The sequence below is a fragment of the Watersipora subatra genome, chromosome 5 (genome assembly GCF_963576615.1).
Source record: "Watersipora subatra chromosome 5, tzWatSuba1.1, whole genome shotgun sequence".
In the NCBI taxonomy this organism is placed as follows: Eukaryota; Metazoa; Bryozoa; class Gymnolaemata; order Cheilostomatida; family Watersiporidae; genus Watersipora; species Watersipora subatra.
Window position 1 is genome coordinate 40,583,141 of NC_088712.1, and position 19,085 is coordinate 40,602,225.

At 36.7% G+C, this 19,085-nt stretch overlaps 1 protein-coding gene across 1 annotated transcript in view; it reads left to right on the plus strand.

Moving 5' to 3' along the window:
* Positions 1 to 18,171, plus strand: part of LOC137397364 (uncharacterized) — a 32,000-nt gene extending 13,829 nt beyond the window's left edge. Inside the window, exons 10-17 of the mRNA XM_068083653.1 lie at positions 349 to 474; positions 1,446 to 1,499; positions 3,260 to 3,473; positions 10,398 to 10,483; positions 11,080 to 11,364; positions 12,014 to 12,125; positions 13,662 to 13,903; positions 16,983 to 18,171. Of these exons, the coding sequence (XP_067939754.1) occupies positions 349 to 474; positions 1,446 to 1,499; positions 3,260 to 3,473; positions 10,398 to 10,483; positions 11,080 to 11,364; positions 12,014 to 12,125; positions 13,662 to 13,903; positions 16,983 to 17,696 (1,833 nt within the window). The 3' untranslated portion in view covers positions 17,697 to 18,171. The remainder of the gene's footprint in view (positions 1 to 348; positions 475 to 1,445; positions 1,500 to 3,259; positions 3,474 to 10,397; positions 10,484 to 11,079; positions 11,365 to 12,013; positions 12,126 to 13,661; positions 13,904 to 16,982) is intronic.
* The last annotated feature ends 914 nt before the right edge of the window (positions 18,172 to 19,085 follow it).

Below are 19,085 nucleotides of genomic sequence, written 5' to 3' on the forward strand. Positions count from 1 at the left end.
ACATTTTCATTTGAAAGTTAAAATGGTAAATGTTGCAGATGTTGGTTAAAAGTGAATTTTTAGTGAAAAAAGGTTTTTTATTATCCATGCAATGCCGGGCATTTATCTAGTATTCAGTATAATTCAATAGTTCAATTCTATTTAGTTGCATTGCTTGCTAGCTTATCATGTATGTGTTAGAATAATCATATGACGGAGATGCGCAGAACAAACTCGCATGACATAGGAATGGTATAATCATCTAGCTACATTTGAGATTATATTAATAAAGTTGATGTAATTTAGGAGAACTCTGACTATGAATTTAGGCTCCAGGTATAGCTGTCAACACATCCACATCTGTTACAGAAACCACAACCCTGCTCTCAGCTTTGTAAAGGGGTGGTTAACACAGTTCCCTATGCCCAATGCAGAGCCTGTCTTTCTCTATTCCACCCAGAGTGCATCGACTGGACTACTGGTGGACAATGCTCTGTAAGTGTTATTGTTAAATGGGCTAGTTAAAAGCTAGTTAGGTACCTAGCTTTTTTACAAAAACACAACGCTCATTGTTTGCTCAACTTTTTTGCATATGCAGTCATGGCTGTCTCTAGGAAGGCCCCTAATTACAGCATGTGATTTGTGTCAAAAAAAGATTTGTCAGAAAAGCTGACCATCTTCACGGAACCTGTACTAAAGCCTATGTTTAAATTGCAAATAAAAAATATACAAATTTGGGGAAAAACTAACGCGAATTTCATACTTTGGTCATGTAGTTTCAGAAATTGTGCTTTGTTACGATATGAAATGTAAGTGAGCGTAATTTTTGTGGGCATTGGTCAATTGAGTAATATTCCTCTATAGTCCAATGATGACTTTAGTCTGTAGAACCTTTGACCGATATGTTGGCAGTATTCCTCAAAAACATGCCATAGCTGGTGTTGGGTGTAAGAGTGCATAGCTCATCTTCTCAAACATAGAATTAAATATGCTAACTTGTCATTGAAAGACCTGATATTATCAGTTACTAGTACCCTAACAGTTTCATATACTATGGAAGATCATCAGGTGAGCAGATGGAGTGTAGGAAATAGTAGTGCATAATCATTTGCTAGGCCCAATGCGGCTGACTCGATAGAGCGCAGGAAATAATAGTGCATAATGATGCAGGTATTGAAGTGTGGGCGTACCCAGCTACAAGTCGAGAGTTCAACTCCAATTGAAAGCAATCTTTTTTCAACCTTCATAGCATGTTGTGAGATGAATACGGCTCTGATTATAGTAAAGATAGTAGGCACTTGAATAATTAGTCTTTTATTCTGTGATCAGGGTAGTTAGTATTAGCTCCAGAGATTTAATCTGGCCTTCAAGCTTCTGATATATTTTATAAATTAGGTAACTTATTGTTTTATGCAAGCAAATACATCTTCCTGTTTTTCCTATGCATGTCCTCCTGTCTTTTGCAGGGATGCATCATGAACTCGAGGTTGGGTGCTTCAAGGAAAGAGAAAAATATCATGGTATGTTAGCACAGACTTCCTTTTCTATATATGATGTAGTGATTGCGTACATAAAAAGGTCTGTTGTCATTATTAATCTTTGAACGTAGTTTTTGTAATCTAAGGGCACTAATTACTGCCGGAGCAAGTTTTGGTGACCAATGACATGGTGGCATGTCAGCCATAAGTGTTAATGCTCAAAACTTAAGTTAAATTTCACAGTTATACCGTTGCATGATGCCAAGTTACCACCAGCGATATATGGGACATGACATCATACCGGCCTTCAATGATTTTTAATAATATCGCTTATTCAATTGGTTTGTAGACTTGAGAGAAGTAAGATGTACATACCATATATTGGTGGAGTTTATTATTCACAATCAAATCTTACTCAAGCCACCTCTTCATTTTTGAGGCTGTTATCATTCCAAAACCAGATCGAGATTACCATGAACCTTTTATCTGAGTGCCCCCTTCATTTGAATGCCACCTTTATTTGAATGCCGCTTCTAATAGAATGCCACTATAGAAGAATGGTTAGAGGAAAAGAAAGGTGAACGAAAAATACAGCGCCATCTTTTAATTGAAAGCCACCTCTATTTGCTCGGCATTTTGACATGCATTGATCATTATGAAGCCAAGATAGAAAGTGATCCACACGCAGTACTTGCAAATAATTACAAAAATAATAACCACAATAATATGAAATAATAGCGATCAATGTTATGGTGTATTGTAACTTTTAAATGTTAAAAACGTATTTAACATTTTAAAATGTCATGTCCGTTTTCTAACGCCAAAGCTTTGCAGTTTTTTCTTTAAAACTTTGAAAGTGACGCCACTTTAAAGTAATTAATAACTGATAATAATAATTGGATAATAATTAAATAATTCACTGTCTCGCTAATATTTTATAATAAAAGTAGTTCCTTGTTTAATACAGTCTTATACTTGGACATATATGAAAAGCCGTTTAGCAGAATGGCTAAGACAAAATGGCATTAATGTCGCTTCGCCCGAAGGAGACTGCAAAATATAGGCAGCATTAGCATCCCTTCGCTTGTAAAGAGGTTAAATTTATCTCCCTAAAATTCTGATTAGCTAGTTGAAAAATACAGTGCAGTCCTGTATTTTTACATCTATTTGTGGGTACTTGTGGGTATTTGTACATTTGTGCAATAATTTTTACAAATGCAACACGTTTGTAAATACAGCGCCATGGCGTTCACATACATGTTTTTTTCGGTATGTGCAGCGTTCATGACTTTGGCTTAATCTTTTGTAAATAATGGCACTCATTGCTATGCAGTTTCATCAAATGGTTCGCTGAAGTAAAACGATAGAGGTCTTTTAGCCACGAATGCAATCATACACAGTTGGTCCGTTACAAAAATACTAAAGCTCTAAATGGTCTTAATTTAGGTGCTCAGAAGTAAAAGGCTTAGTTGCCAGTTGTGGTGTCAACACAATGTTTGAGTACAGATTTTTTTTATTTGTAGCTAATAATCTAGCAGTAACACCTGTCTTTGTTAAATAGAACTATTTCTGAAAGAAATAGAATTTGTATTTCTGTGAAACTATTTCTATTTCTTTTTGTGTTGACTAAGTCTAGATCTGACCTTCTGACCCACGCCCGTGTATACCATCTTCCGCCTTTGTCTGTCCAGCCTCTTTGTATGAAAGCTTCCCATAGTTTGTCCTAAATTATCTTCTGTGTCTAAGCGGGTTAGTTGAGTGCTTAGCTGATTTGAACAGCCCAATTTTTGATACTGTTCTAGAAATTTTCTCTAATAAGCAAGATCACAGCACCCCTGATCAATCAAGCGTTGAGCTGTAACGTAGCATCAGCTGCCCCTAAAGAAAGTAAGGTCCGCCGTGTCACCATTTGCTATGATTCTCTTCAGAAGATTGACATTTCGGCTCCTTTTGTTCTTAACCTGGACAATGAGACATTCGGAGTCGATCCTTCCCATTTTATTGCTACAAAGACCGGTAGGTGGTTGCTCAGGCACATAACAAGATAGTTGAAAGTCTAGGTATCATGTGGCATTACAATGTCAGACCAATTTAGGAAATCAACTTCTATATACACTGATAAGTCTGGAAAATAATTGGTTGTTATTTGGCAAGTCAATCTGTTGCAGTATTTTAAGCTTCATTTGCTAATGGCTGGTTCACACTGTATTGATGTATTACGGCGTTTTCCTTTTGGCGTTCATCCTCGATTATGTGTACTGTAAACTGATGGCATCGACGAAGCAACATGGATATGTCGGGAAAGTTTGCAGCTGCCATACTTGTCCAATATTTCGCCGAGCATCGACCACCGCCTTTTCAATGTGAACCATTTCAGCGATAGGGATTCGCTGTCGCGACTGAGGTGATTTATTTATTTTTGTTTATGACAGTTGCTGCGAGACTAGTATTTGATCCAAGCACGCAAAAACGAAGAGGTTTTTCCGCGAAAATCTTTAAAAAATGATTACGCTACGTTACAGAGTATTTGCTGATGCAAACGCAGATGGGTGTGTAATAGTGTGAACATTGTCATCATCAACGACTACTGAAGTATTGGGGCATCATCGCCAAGATGTGGCAATATAATGTGAACCAGTTGAACCAGTTTAGATCTGTTGCTTTTAAATTGTTTTTTTCCATAGCCATAGGTTTCCTTTCGTTTTTCTATAGTTATTTGTCTAAAGTTGGGCAAATTCGTTCATTGCAGTCACTTTCAAGGTATCACTCCAATTGCTTTAGATATATCTGCCATAATTTTCGGGAACTTTTATACTCTTGGTTTATTAATTTTACACACGATTACCAGATAAACATCGCTATTTTACTGCCAAGATTTGACATCACTTCATTAAAATTTTCACGTCTGTACATTCCTAGATATTTACATTAATCTGGGCTTGTCCATACATTGTATTTTTATGTCATATTAGAACATTTTCAGTGCAATAATTGTCTACATGATTTCTACAATGTGCGAAGGGTACTTGTTTTAATACTTTGAAAGTAGCCAATCCAGGGTTAATTAAGTTATTCATGAATGATTTGATGTCATTTCTGCTTTTATCAATGAATGTGAAACTATCAGCACGTGTTCATTTGACACAGTCAAACATTGAAGATTTTTCATATTAGCTTATACCAATGATATAAACACCCTCCACAAGGACTTAAATGGTATGGCACTTAAATCAGTTCTCCGCATTCGATGATGTCTTCTGATTAACCACACTTTTCTATTGATTTCGATTTTGCTGAGGGATTGCTAACTTCCAATTGATATCTTCTTTTCCTTCATGTTGCGTTTTATTGTGTCTTTGAACCTCAATTGCAGCCTACCAGGAACTCCTTCTTTGAGTTATCAATAAAGGATCTGTTTGTGTAGTCTTGTGTCCTTCATTCTGTGTACATGTCCAGCCCTTTTTTCAAGAATCGTTAGGATGAGGATTTCATACATTTCAGGTAGGTTGACTTGAGCTAGCATATCCTTATTCAAGATTTAATCCCACCACTTGACATGAGGAATCTGACGTAGATATCTCATCATGTATGTGTTTAATTTGTGAGAAGCTAGCTTGTATGCTGACCAGGTCTTCGCTACATCCAACAGAGATGATAGAATGGTGTCCTGATATGCGGAGCAATTGGTTTTGAAGGTAAAATTTTTGTTACACCACATTTTTGTCATTAGTCATCCGAAACAGCTTCTGATATAGGGCACTCTAGTATTTATCTTATCATCCATTTTGTAGTTGTAACTACTTTTACCAATTTCATGAACTCCAGTGGTGGGCTGGAACTCCATTTCCGTCTTTTTGAGGTTCATCTCAAGTCCGTAAGCTTTAGCAGATTTAGCAAATATGTTGACTATTTCCTGCGTCTCATAATGAGTGTGTGCAACAAAGGCAGTGTCATCAGCAAACCTGAGTTTCTTAACGGTGATCTTCCTTGTTTTTGTTGCAGATTCGCATTGGTTTACACTGAACTAATCTTCTCTAAGCCTACTTTGTATCCATACACTTTTGTCATGATTTTAAAAAGCATTTTGAAGAACATTTGAGGGAAAGATGGAAATTAGAGTCGGAGCCATCATACATCCCTGTTTAACACCATTGTTGACCTGCAATGGGTTTGATAATTCTCCTTTTAGAATAATTGTAGCCGGCATGCCGGTGTGCCGAGTATTTATCAGGTTGATAAACTGAATTGGAATACCAAGTATCGTAGGATCTTCCCGAGGTTTGGTTGGTCTACAGCAGGGGTTTCCAACCTGGGGTACAAGTACCCTAGGGGTACATTTTAGAAATCTAGGGGGTACAATACAAGTTATAAGCTTAATAAATTTTTGGTTTGTTTGGCTCTAATTATTAATAACTTTGCTGAGACCACTGCTATAGAGCTATTATTGGTATCATTTTAAAGCCAACTAGTTTTGCCATTCAGACAAACTTAGGCAAGCATCAGCCCTAAACACAAGGTTGTTTCATCAATTATGTCAAGATTGCGATGCAGATCATGAAAACCTCCTTAACTACACAGCAGTGAGATGGCTTTCTAAAGGCAATGTCCTGAATCGATTTGTGGGACTGATTGATGAGATTGCAGCTTTCTTTGCTAAATGACTTCTGAGAAAGCTTCAAGATTCAGTGAGAAGTTAAGGACTTCAGAATGGAAATGGAAAGCTGCATATCTGAGAGATATCTTCTTAAGATTAAACACGGTCAATGCATCTCTTCAAGGGAACTCTACCCCTACAATTGATTTTACAGACGAGCTTAGAGCATTTATCATGAAACTAGAGATGTGGAGAAAGTCAATGCTTGATCATTTGATATGTTTGATAGCTTGTCAGAAGTATTGCCTTCACATGATTCAATTTTATTCATGAAAGATCTGGTTGCAGACCACCTCTCTTGGCTGGTTTGCTAGTTTCAACAATATTTTCCTCACTTGAATGACACAGATTTGAAGTTGGCTAGAAACCCATTTAAGTTAAATGTAGCTGATATTGATAGTGACATGCAAGAACAGTTGATTGACCTTCTCAATGACTTTGGTGCAAATGATAGATTTGAAGATTGCGTTCTTTGCAAGTTCTGGTGCTCATTAATAACGTCCTACCCAAAGCTTTCAGTGGTACCTTTAAAAGTGTTGCTCATATTTCCTAGTAGTTATAAGTGTGAGCAAGAGTTTTCCTCACTTTGGTACATGAAAAGCAAATATCGCTCACGACTAAATGTTGATGACGACCTCAGAGTTTCATTATCTGTTACTGAACTGAACATCAAACAGATCACTGATGCAAAGCAGGCACAGCCTTCCCGTTAGACTGGCCTAAATAAAGTGGGAAAGTAACAAAACACTGCCATGTATAAAAATTGTGCTGCATAGTCATCATTCTTTTAATAAATAGCAATTTCATACCAAATCACATTTCTTTACCTGTTTAAGTGACACATTTCAATAATGCACACATGTCATATTCATGAAGTTAGACCAATAATACCCTTGATTGAACTGTGTTTTCCAAAGGGGTACATTTTTTGCAATATGAATCCCAAGGGGTACCTAGGCCAAAAAATGGTTGGGAACCTCTGGTCTACAGTATCGAAAGCTTTTGTGGAGTTCGTGACGATTATGTATAAAGGCATGTTTTATTCGATTCATTTTTCGTGCCTTTGCTTTAATGCAATTATTATATTTGCTGTACCATAATTATGCTTTCTGCATAAGTTTATCTATTAAAAAACCATGTGCGAAAACTTTGCTGAGAATGAATAGTAATGAAATTCCTCTGTAGTTGACACACACACTTTGCGGTCACTCTTTTTGAAGATGGTTACGAGCTGGACGTATTTTCAATTCTGAGGGACTACAGCATTTTCATGCCTCCTCCATTATCTCATGAAGGGCACTCATCAGTTTGAGCCCTCCTTGTTTGATGATCTCGGGGTAGATTCCATCAGAGCTAGGTGACTTCCCTTCACTCAGCATCTCAGTTGCTTTGATGATTTCAAATATTTCAGGCCATTAGTTTATTTAGTCTCACTAGTCGCATTTAGTTTCATTATTCCCATTTTGAACTGTGGCTTGTCTCAGGTCTTGATCAGCATTTATGACTAGTTAGTCTTATTTTTTGTCAGAAGCGTTACACTGTCACTGGCCAACAACTGGTCAGGATGGCTCACTTCTGTGCCTCAGATGGTCTTCGTGCTTTGGAAGAACCATTTCATGGTGTTGGTGTTGATAAACCACTGTTGTTCAATAGCCTGTGCAGGTTACCTTAAGCTCCCGACATCTACTTGCGGACTTTCTCCTGGCCACTCCATTATTTGATTCGTTAAAATCGATATTTCTAGAGAGCATATACGCCCTTGCCTGATTTCTGCTATCAATAAGATCTTGGAGCTAAGCATTCTTTTCATTGCATCATTCTTTATATTTTCTTGTGACAGTGGTTAGGTGTTTTGATGCGTTATACAATCTCTTTAAATGTGTTTTACATGTTCTTCACTCTTTTTGGAGTTTTACTGTCCAGTTTCTTTAGATCCACTGAGACCTGACGTGGCGGATTTGGAGAGCCGACTAGATCTTGTTGTCCTTCAGTTTCCGTAAGCCAGGAAACATTCAGTTTCCGTAAGCCAGGAAACATTCAGTTTCCGTAAGCCAGGAAACATTCAGTTTCCGTAAGCCAGGAAACATTCAGTTTCGGGCAGCATGCATTTCCTCTTTTATTGTCTTTCTCCTCACTTCGAACTCAGCTTTAGTTCTCATTTATGTTGTGGTCAGTACTGCTGTTTGCCCCTCTTATTGCTGTTACATCCCAGATTGCTGGAAGATCACATTGTCTTGTTACGACTAAGTCAATGGATGCCAGTTTTTACTTCTTTGATGCATCCATGAGTATATGTAAGCTGGTCTGTGCTTAAAGAAGGTGTTGGTAATGCAGAGTTGGAGTTCACTGCAAATTGAAAAAAGATCGCCTTTGGTCTTTAGCTTCCAACAGGAATACTCGAGACAGCTAGGATGCCTGGGCCAGGGTGAGTGATCTTGTCAAACTCTAACATTGAAATCACTCATGAGCATGATCTTATCAGATGCTGGACTGATCTCAATGTCTGGTTCAGCTGATGGTAAAAGTTGGTGATGTTACCTTGTGTGTTCGTCATTGTAGGAGCATAGCCAATTATCATGGTATACCACCTTTCATTGGACTCTGAGTGACAGAAGCCTGTTGTTGATTGCCTTTGGCCTCTATATCAATTTTGAAAGAAGCTCATTTTAATAGCAAGAGCTGCACCTGATTCGCTGCTTACAGTTGCAGTCTTTTCATTCCAATAGATGGTGTAGCTTATTTTTTCTCTGATTTTAGCTGTGTTTCGGAATCTTACCTCACTCAGAGCTGCGCTGTCAGTGTCCTACTTTCGCAGTTTATATGATACAATTGTGCTTTTTTTTCAATTTTTTCTGTATTCTGCCAATTTGAAATTATTTTGATGCTCCACGATGCAGAGCTAAGTTTGAAAGTCTGGACATTTTCGTACTGAGCGATGTCCCACCAGTATGAGTTCATTTTGTGGTGCTTTGTGATTTATTCAGATTTGCTGATGAGAGGTTTAAGGGTACATGAGGCTTTGTCAGCTGCCGCTCTCCACAACAGAAGTTCACTGCGCTGGCAAGGATAGACCAGTATGACCGCAGCCATTCGGTATTTGCAGTGACCGGCCGGGTTGATTCGCCCTCTCAGAATTGTCACATTTGTTGGTTCATTGTTGTTTAGGTGATCACCCCTTAAGATTCTCATGCTGTCAGCCTGGACACTTTTAGTTTTTTGTGGCAACCTGTTGGAGGTTAGCATGAAGCTTGACTGCTTGGAGCTTCTTATAATATATGGTATCTGTTCATGGTTTGTATATATACGGTATATATACTGCATATATACAATCTAGTTTTTATAGTATAGCACTACTAGCTGGTTAATATCACATCAGGATCCTGGTCTATAGAAGTATTTTTTATTATAGATTAAGTGAGCGTTTGTTTAGATTAAACAGGATAAATCGCTTGCTATATTTTGACAGTTACTGTTTTTTTTTTACAAAAATGTGAAAAACTTATGAAATAGCAATAGTGCAGAAAGTGCAATAAAGATGCTACATATTGATGGGTCTCTATTCCAAGACTATTTTACTCTTACTAACCTAGTTGATTGCCTATTGCTTCATCACCATTATTGAAGATCATGATTCTTACTACTTATTTAGTAGTTACTGTGGGATACATTTTAAGCAAAGTTAACTTTAGGTCGCTTGTACATTTTTGGTACTACTGCCTGTGTCCCTATCACTATGCTGCCATGATGTCGATTTGGAGTTGTATGCACGTGGAGTTACTATTTGATAAGTGTTTCAAAGGTGATTTGCATGTTATGTACTAACACAGCTGCTTAGTTAGAAGAAATAAAGAATTTGACACTTTAGACCATAGCATCAGACTTTAGCAGCATACTGTCTTTATTAGCATCGCGTTTTCGAAATAGGAACAGGTTGAGTGGAAATGTTTAAATTTGAAAAGCTTTCCCGATTTTGTTTTGCGCATCATTCCCAATTGCCTTTTTCATCTTTTACCAGCTGACAACATTCGATAAAAATTTATGATTAACAAAACGTGATTTTGCTGTTTCCTTCGCGTGAGTAATTCAAACTTGTGGATAGTGCAAAGTTGCAGATTAACTGTTTCGTGAAAGCATAGTGAGTGGTTTAAGCATTCTGATTTCACATTGATAGTGAATGTGAGATGTGTCAGTTCATTACAATTATTGGTAGGAAACCACATCAGTTGTAGTTAGTCATGGTTAGTAGAGGCAGGGATAGTTAAGACTGAAATTAAATATTATTGCAGGAGTTGAGGTATTTATAAAGAATGGTCAATTATTACATCCCTCAGAGGTACCAGTCAAACATCGCACTTTTGCTCCGTCTGTCCAGGTCAGTAATGTTCACATTTATCCACTCAAATTTTTCATGTGAAATAATTGATAATCGTATGTTCCCATACATAATAAACCATAAAATTATAAACCATATATTTCCAACATTTGTAGCATTATTGATTTATAGTGTTGTTGAAAATGTAGAAAAACAAATTTCGATTCATTTTCAAAAAGCTGAATCACATGGGAAAAGTGACGAGGTAAAACTTAATGAGTCATTTACGTGAAGTTAAAATGCTTATGCCTTATTTATATTATCTTTAAGACAGTCCACTTGCGCTTCATGTTCACCTGGAAGTAAGATCAATTTAGTCATCGCTTGATAGCTTAACTTCATCATTGGAGTTGTTCTCACATCTCCTACAATTTGCTGAGTCCCAATCTGCATTGGAAGTTCGTAAAAGATTTTAAAAATAGTATAAAAGTTGTGACTCAGGGTTGTGGTATGTTAGCTTTAATATAGGATTGAGGACTTTCACCTTCTAAAGTTTTTAATGTATTATTCTTATTAGAATGTTACTTTAACTTATCCTATTTTATCTTTCAACGGGATGACCAACTCTTACATCACTCAGTTTCTGTTGTCTTTAGAAGAAATATAGTTCTACATTTGATTGCTACAATCGAGTGTCAAGCCCAAAGCCTGGCGGAAGTATTCCTGAATCTTGTTCCTCTGATCTGGATAACTCGCATCTGGGTGAGAGCCAAGCTATTAAAACGAAAGTCATTGCTCCTACTAGTGGTGATACTGGGCCATACATCATCAGTGTACAATCATTAGCCGATCTCTACGCTGCCAAAGAGACTTCTGATACTGCTGGCACGAAGACCATTGAAATTACAATGGATGGACCTTTAACTCAACTGAGAGAAATGGTAAGCAAACAGGAAATTGAGGTGTTCACGATACGGTCACTCTATACAGTAACATTTTGATATAGGAGTTTGCGTTTCTCGACCAAGTTCTTATGTTAATTTCTTCGTATCTCAAATCAATTTTTCATATAATAAATAGGTAAGCGTAAATTAATTAGTTGCAAACCTGCAAAAAACACCTAATAATAAGATATTACAGTGGATTAAACAGGGTTTTTTAATCGATCTGATTCACAACTTACACTCGCAGACTAACAATTACTTACATGGATCGCATGTTTACCATTTGTAGTAAAATGTTACATTATTATGTGCAGTAAACACTACTACAACATAAATTGTCCGTTCCAAGAATGTTTATGCTATAGGGATTTTACGTTATTCGAACAGTAAAGTAGCGTAAACTGCCTAATCCGTTCCAAGATCTTTCCAAACTCATCCTTATGGCCATACAAAAAGAAAAGCTATACATAACCATTTATTGGTTGGCTGTACTGTAACTTATAACTGTAACTTATTACTGTAACTGCAGTATTTTTCTCCTTTTTCTTGTCATTGTCACTAATTTTATGCTCATTATTGCGATCAATTTACAATAAGTTATCGGCATTCATTTACAATGATTTGTGTAAGAATTATCTATTGACAGGATGCTAACAGAGTGGCTGATGAAGATATAAGGCAAATCATAGCTAACTTGATGGATTCCATGCTTGAAGCAATCACATGTTATATCAATGATGAGCAGTCAAAGGGTCTCGGTATGTTTTTATTGCATTAGTACTTCTATTTGATTGCCACTTTAATCTGCCGTTTCACTTCGTGAGAGAATGAAAGTTTTTTCTCATTTTATTTTTGTGTCTGGTTTATTCCAGAAGGGACATTGCAGATTCTTCTTTCCAAAAGGGATGTGCAGATTCTTCTAGAATGTTTTGTACAGTAGATGTTTACGTATTAGCATGAACCAACATATTGACTTATCAGATTTGATAATAACTATGATACCTTTCACAGTCAAATTTCTGCACATGTAGTCAGGCCGGCAGCAGTGGGCCGGCAGAGCCGCCTCAACTTTTTAGGAATTTTTCACGGCTAAGTACAATCAAACTCAGATAACTCGCCCTCGGATAGAATGTAACATTTCATCTCGAACACAAGGTTAACTCGAACGGATTTGTTTGGTTCGCTCCCACGCAATGATAAATTGATTCAGATAACTCGACCTCAACATCATTAACTTGAACAGTTATTTGCACAACGGCTATGGAGACGGTTTTTATCGCTGTAGAATATCACTTTATTCCAAGCCATAGAGACAAACAAACTTTTAGTAGTTCTTAGGCGTCATTATTATCATCATCAGCAGCAAAATATTCTTGTTAACGACTTTTATAAAGGTTTGCAAAGGTCAAGTTTTACCAAACATCCACTTGGCCATGTCCCATCGAAAGCGTGGAAACCTCCGGTTGAACTTAAAATAAAATCGGCAAAATTGATCTTTGTTAAAGCGCTTAAAAGAAAAATGTCCTTTTTTGAACGTTTTAACTGTGAAGTCAAGTTTTGCTTATTTTAATCTAAAAACTTCCCGGCAGTCACATCATCTAAAACAAAACAAATCTCAAAAAATAGAAAAATGTTGATACTTTTCGATAAAATTTTTTAAAACTTTACATGAGAAGCCCGGCTGAGGCCCAACATGAGAGAAACCTGTTGGGGGCTTACACTGCCCCCTCCACACCCCCAGGTGTTCATAACTAGTCGCCTAACATTAGCCGCCCCAACTTGCAACCAGTGAATACAGGCCTGCGCGTAGTTTATGTGCTTGAAGATGTTTTTCCGTCTTAAAACTACCGCATGTTCCAGAAAATGATCATTTAAGAATATATCTCAATTCACTCTGGTTTAGTCACCTCAGCAGGTCTACGAAAACCATGCCATGAATACTGCTAGCAATATTTACTATTATAAGTCCGTCTGTCGACTCAGCAATGGAAGGTCCAGAAAAATATATGGGATAAAAGATATTCATCATATGTGATATGAACTCATGACTTTCAGCTTGACAGACCAACACTCTAACCACTGCACCAACTGACCACATTCATGTGTATGAGAAATGTTGTGAAGATACTTATAATCTGTACCTTATCAGCACACCTGACACTCTAGTATCCAGGGTTGTGGAGTGTCTAGGATACTAGTCTGTCTAAACATGACATGCTCTGCATGCAATTAAAAAATAAGTTTGTTTACTAAGAAGATCAACCGTGATGCTCTAAATGAATTAATTTTGACAGCTTTAAAAAAAGAAAAGAGCGAAAAACCTCAGTTAGTTCAAGTGTCAACCAATCAGCTTCATGAGGAGTCTCTCCCAACCAATCAGCTTCATGAGGACTCCCTCACAACCAATCAGCTTCATGAAGACTTTCTCACAACCAATCAGCTTCTTGACGATTCTCTCACAACGAATTGTAACACTATAAACGAGCAAACGGATCCACGACCTACCCATGCACGCCAAGTAGGATCTATGTCCGAGGTGATTAGCTTTATGAATCCTTGATCCTCACTGTTTACACCGTGATCTGAGGGATGTTATAGAGTTGGCTAGTAGACAATTCATTTACTCAGATCTTGAAGTTTTATTAAAGTTTTTCTTTCTAAATACAAAGCAGAGTAGTTTTGAAGGCTTTTCATTAGAATGAACGATATTCGTGAGCAGCTATAAAGCGCGAGCAGCTATAAAGCGCGAGCAGCTATAAAGCTTATAAATAACCTTATTTTCAGTGGGCAGACAAACCATAAAGCTCGTGCCTAGTACATATTATTGATCAATAAAATATACGCAGTGATATCAAAGTTATTTAAAAATGTATGCGGGTGCTTTTATCGTAACATATATATATATATATATATACATGTATATATATATATATAGCGTGAGTGTATAAGATAATAATCCGTAAGCGATAAATGTTAGCCTATAGCCAACCATCAGCTCAAAATTTTATATAGGTCCTAATAAATGTTAATCGCTATTAAAACACATTGTCTGTGATCTCGAAGATTTCCATGTTAGGGTGTTTACTGAATTACCAGATCGCACACAATTACTAGATCGCACACGTTGAATCGACACATTTTATTGACGAACAACATAATTGTAACAATGCCTCAAGTTCCTGCAAAGGTGATTGAGAGTTTTCTGAGCATCAAGTGGTTAAAATATGGGACAGATGCCCCATGGCTAGAGCTGACAGGCATCTGCAACGTTATGCTGCAGACGTATTGAATACATCATAGCCTCGTATTGAATACATCATAGCCTCGTTGCCACCTGTGCCAAAATCTTGTTCGATAAACGGGTTTATGAAGTGTATTGTATTGGCACGTACTTTTGCATAGCTCACTCAATTCCAACGATCCAAATATTAAGAGCTACTCAAAAATTTTATGCTCCACGCTGCTAAGTGAAACAGGTGAGTTCACTCCACAAACCGCCACCCGGGTGCAAGAATGGCTTTATTAATCCTTTGCCAGAATCGGTGGGTTAATTGATTTCAAAGAAATTGATGGTTTTTGGTGTTCACTATTTTGGGCAACCCTAAATACCATTTGTTTTGTGCTTGAGTCCATGAATTAAATATGGCCAGTAGATTTTTTCTACAAATTGATACCGAAAATGACAAAATAACGTTGACCGTGCATGACCCTTTATGTAGGGATGCAGATGGTTTCGCCATATATTCAAGCATATTCTTTTCAAATATGCGGCTACCTTATTTTTTTTGTAACTAGTTTCCGGTGTTAGTAGCAAAGTTCTGAAAACTTTGCTGATACGAAGGCCTCGATGGAATAAGGAAATAAGCTAATTTGACAACCTAATTACTGTAGACTGACAAAATTGGATTCAGTACTTATATGTTTACACAGCATTTAAAGGAAACTAATATGACCGATTTTTAATTACTTTTGTGTAAGACGTTTTCGACACTTATAATAGTGTATCTGTAGGTAGATTAACAATTTTATTCCAGCAATCAATCATAAACAAATATAAATATATGCCAATAAGGCTGCGTCGGACTCGACTTTCATGGTAATAGCCAATGTGAATACAAGAGATGGGGACAGGTTGCCTCACTATATACATCATTTTGGGCATGTCTGTTTTTGGGCGATAAAGTTTTGGCGATTTTAACCTTAAGTTAGTCTGGAGCTTTTCACAGACCCTTGATCAAACAATCCATTAATTGCCCTTTGTCACTCCATCGTAGCAGTTTTCCACAAATGCAGTTTGGACTATGTTTGCAGAGCTCTCATCTTTGCACGTGTACTCATAATATTTATTAGATTTTGCTACTATAAGCTTTCACAAATTACTTACACCTTGCTCAGTAGGAAGGAAGAATTGATCAAAATAGTTTAGCGGTGGAGTACTAGCAGGTGGTGTGAAATTGGGCCCTGACTGAGAGGAAAATATGTAGAACGATGAAAGCTTGTTACCATCCAAGTCAGTAACATTTTTCTACCATTGAAAGCCTGTGTTATTACATTTGATCCATCTTCTTACCCCTCAGTAGTAGTAAGCGGTGTATTAGAGCTAGTAGCACGAGTGTTGCTTGTAGTGGAGTTGCTATTATGAGGAACTTTTCTAGAATTCACACCAACAACACCAAAGAATACAGCATTGTCGTAGTCCAACCTTCCATAAGATTGACTTTCCTATATATATTACAAGTTTTCAGAGTTGACATCGCTACTATCATGTAAATTATTATTGTAATGATCAGTCTAATGATCGCTGACCACTACAGAATCAAATAAAAGTTTTATTCTTTTGCGTCGAAAGCTGAATCGCTTGCTGACTGGCATTTTACGGTTTTCGATGAATCGCGATTTCGTATTTATTTATCTTGTAGCAAAATAAAATGTCCTTCAGATAATCGTTTCATTTTGTAATTCTTAGATAAATATTTTGATGACAAAATTTTAAGATTAGAAGCGTTCGGCTGCATTTTTATTGTTTCTAGGTGACGGCTTTATAAACTTCTACTGAGAACTAAAAATGATACTTTTCGTTTCCATATAGAACCGATGAACTACGTTTATGTCATTTCTCTAGCAAAAAGTTAAGCAATTATATTTTAGAACAAACATAGTTACTGTACAATTCTGTAAGGTTATTATTATCAGTTATTCCTCATTCTCTTATATTTGCCATTTATATATAATCATTACATTTATAAAGTTCAATTGGTTTTATTATCATTACTATTAAAAAGTTGTTTTTTTGTAAAGAAAATTTGAATGTAGTGCTTCAAGTTTGAGCATTGCTAATTTCGAAATCGTATTGATTATCCCTTAGTTAATTTCCAATCTCCCTCTATTGTTGAGTAGATATTATAATTAGTAATTGATTTGTCACTGTTAAATAAATAGTTCTATTTTCTTTGAAAAGATTCTTTGAAAAGTGTTTAATTAACTTAATTCATCATCAAACCCTTTTTTAGACCTATTGTTGCAATGAAATTTTAATTACAAAAGAGTTCCATAATCAATTTGAGTTTTGAAGTAATCCCTCAAATATATAAAGGACCAGCAATGATTTTTTACAGGAACGAGAAGCAAGACTGAGAAAAGACAGGGAGAGGAAAGCCGCTGCTAGAGCTTTAGAAAATGAAGAGCAAAGAAATAAACGCTTAGCAAGTAACAGAGAAAGGGCAGCGCGACTTCGAGCATCATGGACTGATCAGCAACGTCAACTAAGACGAGCAAAAGACCGAGTGAGGATTACAGCAAAAATATCGCTTGAGACTGATGAACAGCGTGAGCAAAGACTGGCGCACGCCCGAGAGAGGATGGCAGCAAGAAGATTCCTAAAGACTGGGGAACAACATGAGCAAACACTGGCACTTGAGCGAGAAAGGGTTGCAACAAAGATATCTCTAGAGACTGGTGAGCAACGAAAGCAAAGATTGGCAAAAGACCGACAGAGGCATTCCGCAAAAAGATCTCTAGAGAATTATGAACAACGTGAGCAAAGATTGGCACGTGAGCGAGAAAGGATTGCAGCAAAACGATCCCGAGAGACGAATGAGCAACGTAAGCAAAGACTGACACGTGAGCGAGAGAGAATTGCAAGAAAAAGATCTCTACAATCTGATGAACAGCATAAGCAAAGAATGGGAAAAAACCGAGAGAGGATAATAGCGAAAAGATCTCTAGAGACTGATGAGCAACGCGAGCAAAGACTTGCACTAAGGATAAAACCTGTAAGATCTTTACAGGACACACACAGAAATAAACAAAAATCTTCCTTCAAAATTTAGTAAATTTTGTTTGTTAAATAAAAATCTGGTTATAAAATCCAGGTATTCATTTAGGTTACTATTCAGTATCATTTGTATGTTAGCATAAAGTTATGAAAACTTGAAGTTTTAATTCTGACATAGCTTACCAGCTTCCAACAGTTGAGGTATAGAATGCTATGTAAATTATACACAATGGTTAAATAATTTTTGTGCCCAAAAATTTTATTTATTTTTATCAAGGCTATAAGTGCCACTTTCAATAAACTCATTTTGAAATCGTCATAGTCTGGTGGTCAAATATTGTGCAAATAGGTAGAAATTTACATTCTTTTATCTGACTGCTTTTAAATTTGAAAGACAAGTTATAGTATAAGAAAGCATCAGTTCAGGCTACTGATTTATGATCAGCATGAATTTGTTGTGATGGAAACCTAAAAATGGAGGATAAGATTACAGCTAAAAATCTCTTCTGTTGGTTTTCTCAATATTTAGATCTGAGGCTACCTTTCGCGCATAGCTTACAGTATGTGAATGATTCTTATATTTTGGTTTACAACTAGTCTATATTTATATAACTTTATATAACTCTCAGCGTTTGTCTGTCTTCTGGTCATGTGTCCAGTTATAGCCATTAAAATCTAGCAACGAAAAATCTGCTGTGCATTGGATTTTAGCTTTGAACCTTCAGTTCTGCCGACAGGCTTGCCATCCGTTACACTACACTTCTTGTCATGCCATGAAATCAATTGTCCACATACTTGTTACACCTGCCAATTTTTCATGGCTTTACGCTAGGCTTTAGCTAGCGTTAAATATGAAACCATACCAAAAGAAAAATATGTCGGCCATACATTGCTAAAAATGCTTAACCTTTTGAACCCTAAAGGGCCGGTATTCCGGCATAGTGTAGGGTGTGTCAGAAACCCTAACGGCCGGAATACCGGCATTCACATGGCTCTGCTTACAAATGCTGCTTTTAAGTAACAGCTTAAACAATCAAATTAATTCTTGCGCAGGGTGTTAGACCAGAAACTTCACTTCCTTTTGAACCATTCTCAAATATCTTCATTTACTTCCTTTGTTATAATAGCTATTATTAATGGATCAATATCGCAACAAAAATTGATATGATTCATTTTTTTGGGTGGTAATTGATGATTGTGATGCAGATAAAAAATTATGATACTACATATAATTTTCCAGATTATTTTGAGTCATGAGATGTTGATGAACGCGTGATCAATGGATATGATGCTACTGTAAAGATTTTTACAAGTTCTTAAAATCGTATGAATCTTTATGGTTTTAGTCCGAAAAGCTGTGAAACACTTTTTTCAATTGGTGGCATTTGCTGTGTGTCGCTAGACTTTTTTTACTAGTGTCTCACCAAATATTGCATTGTCAGTC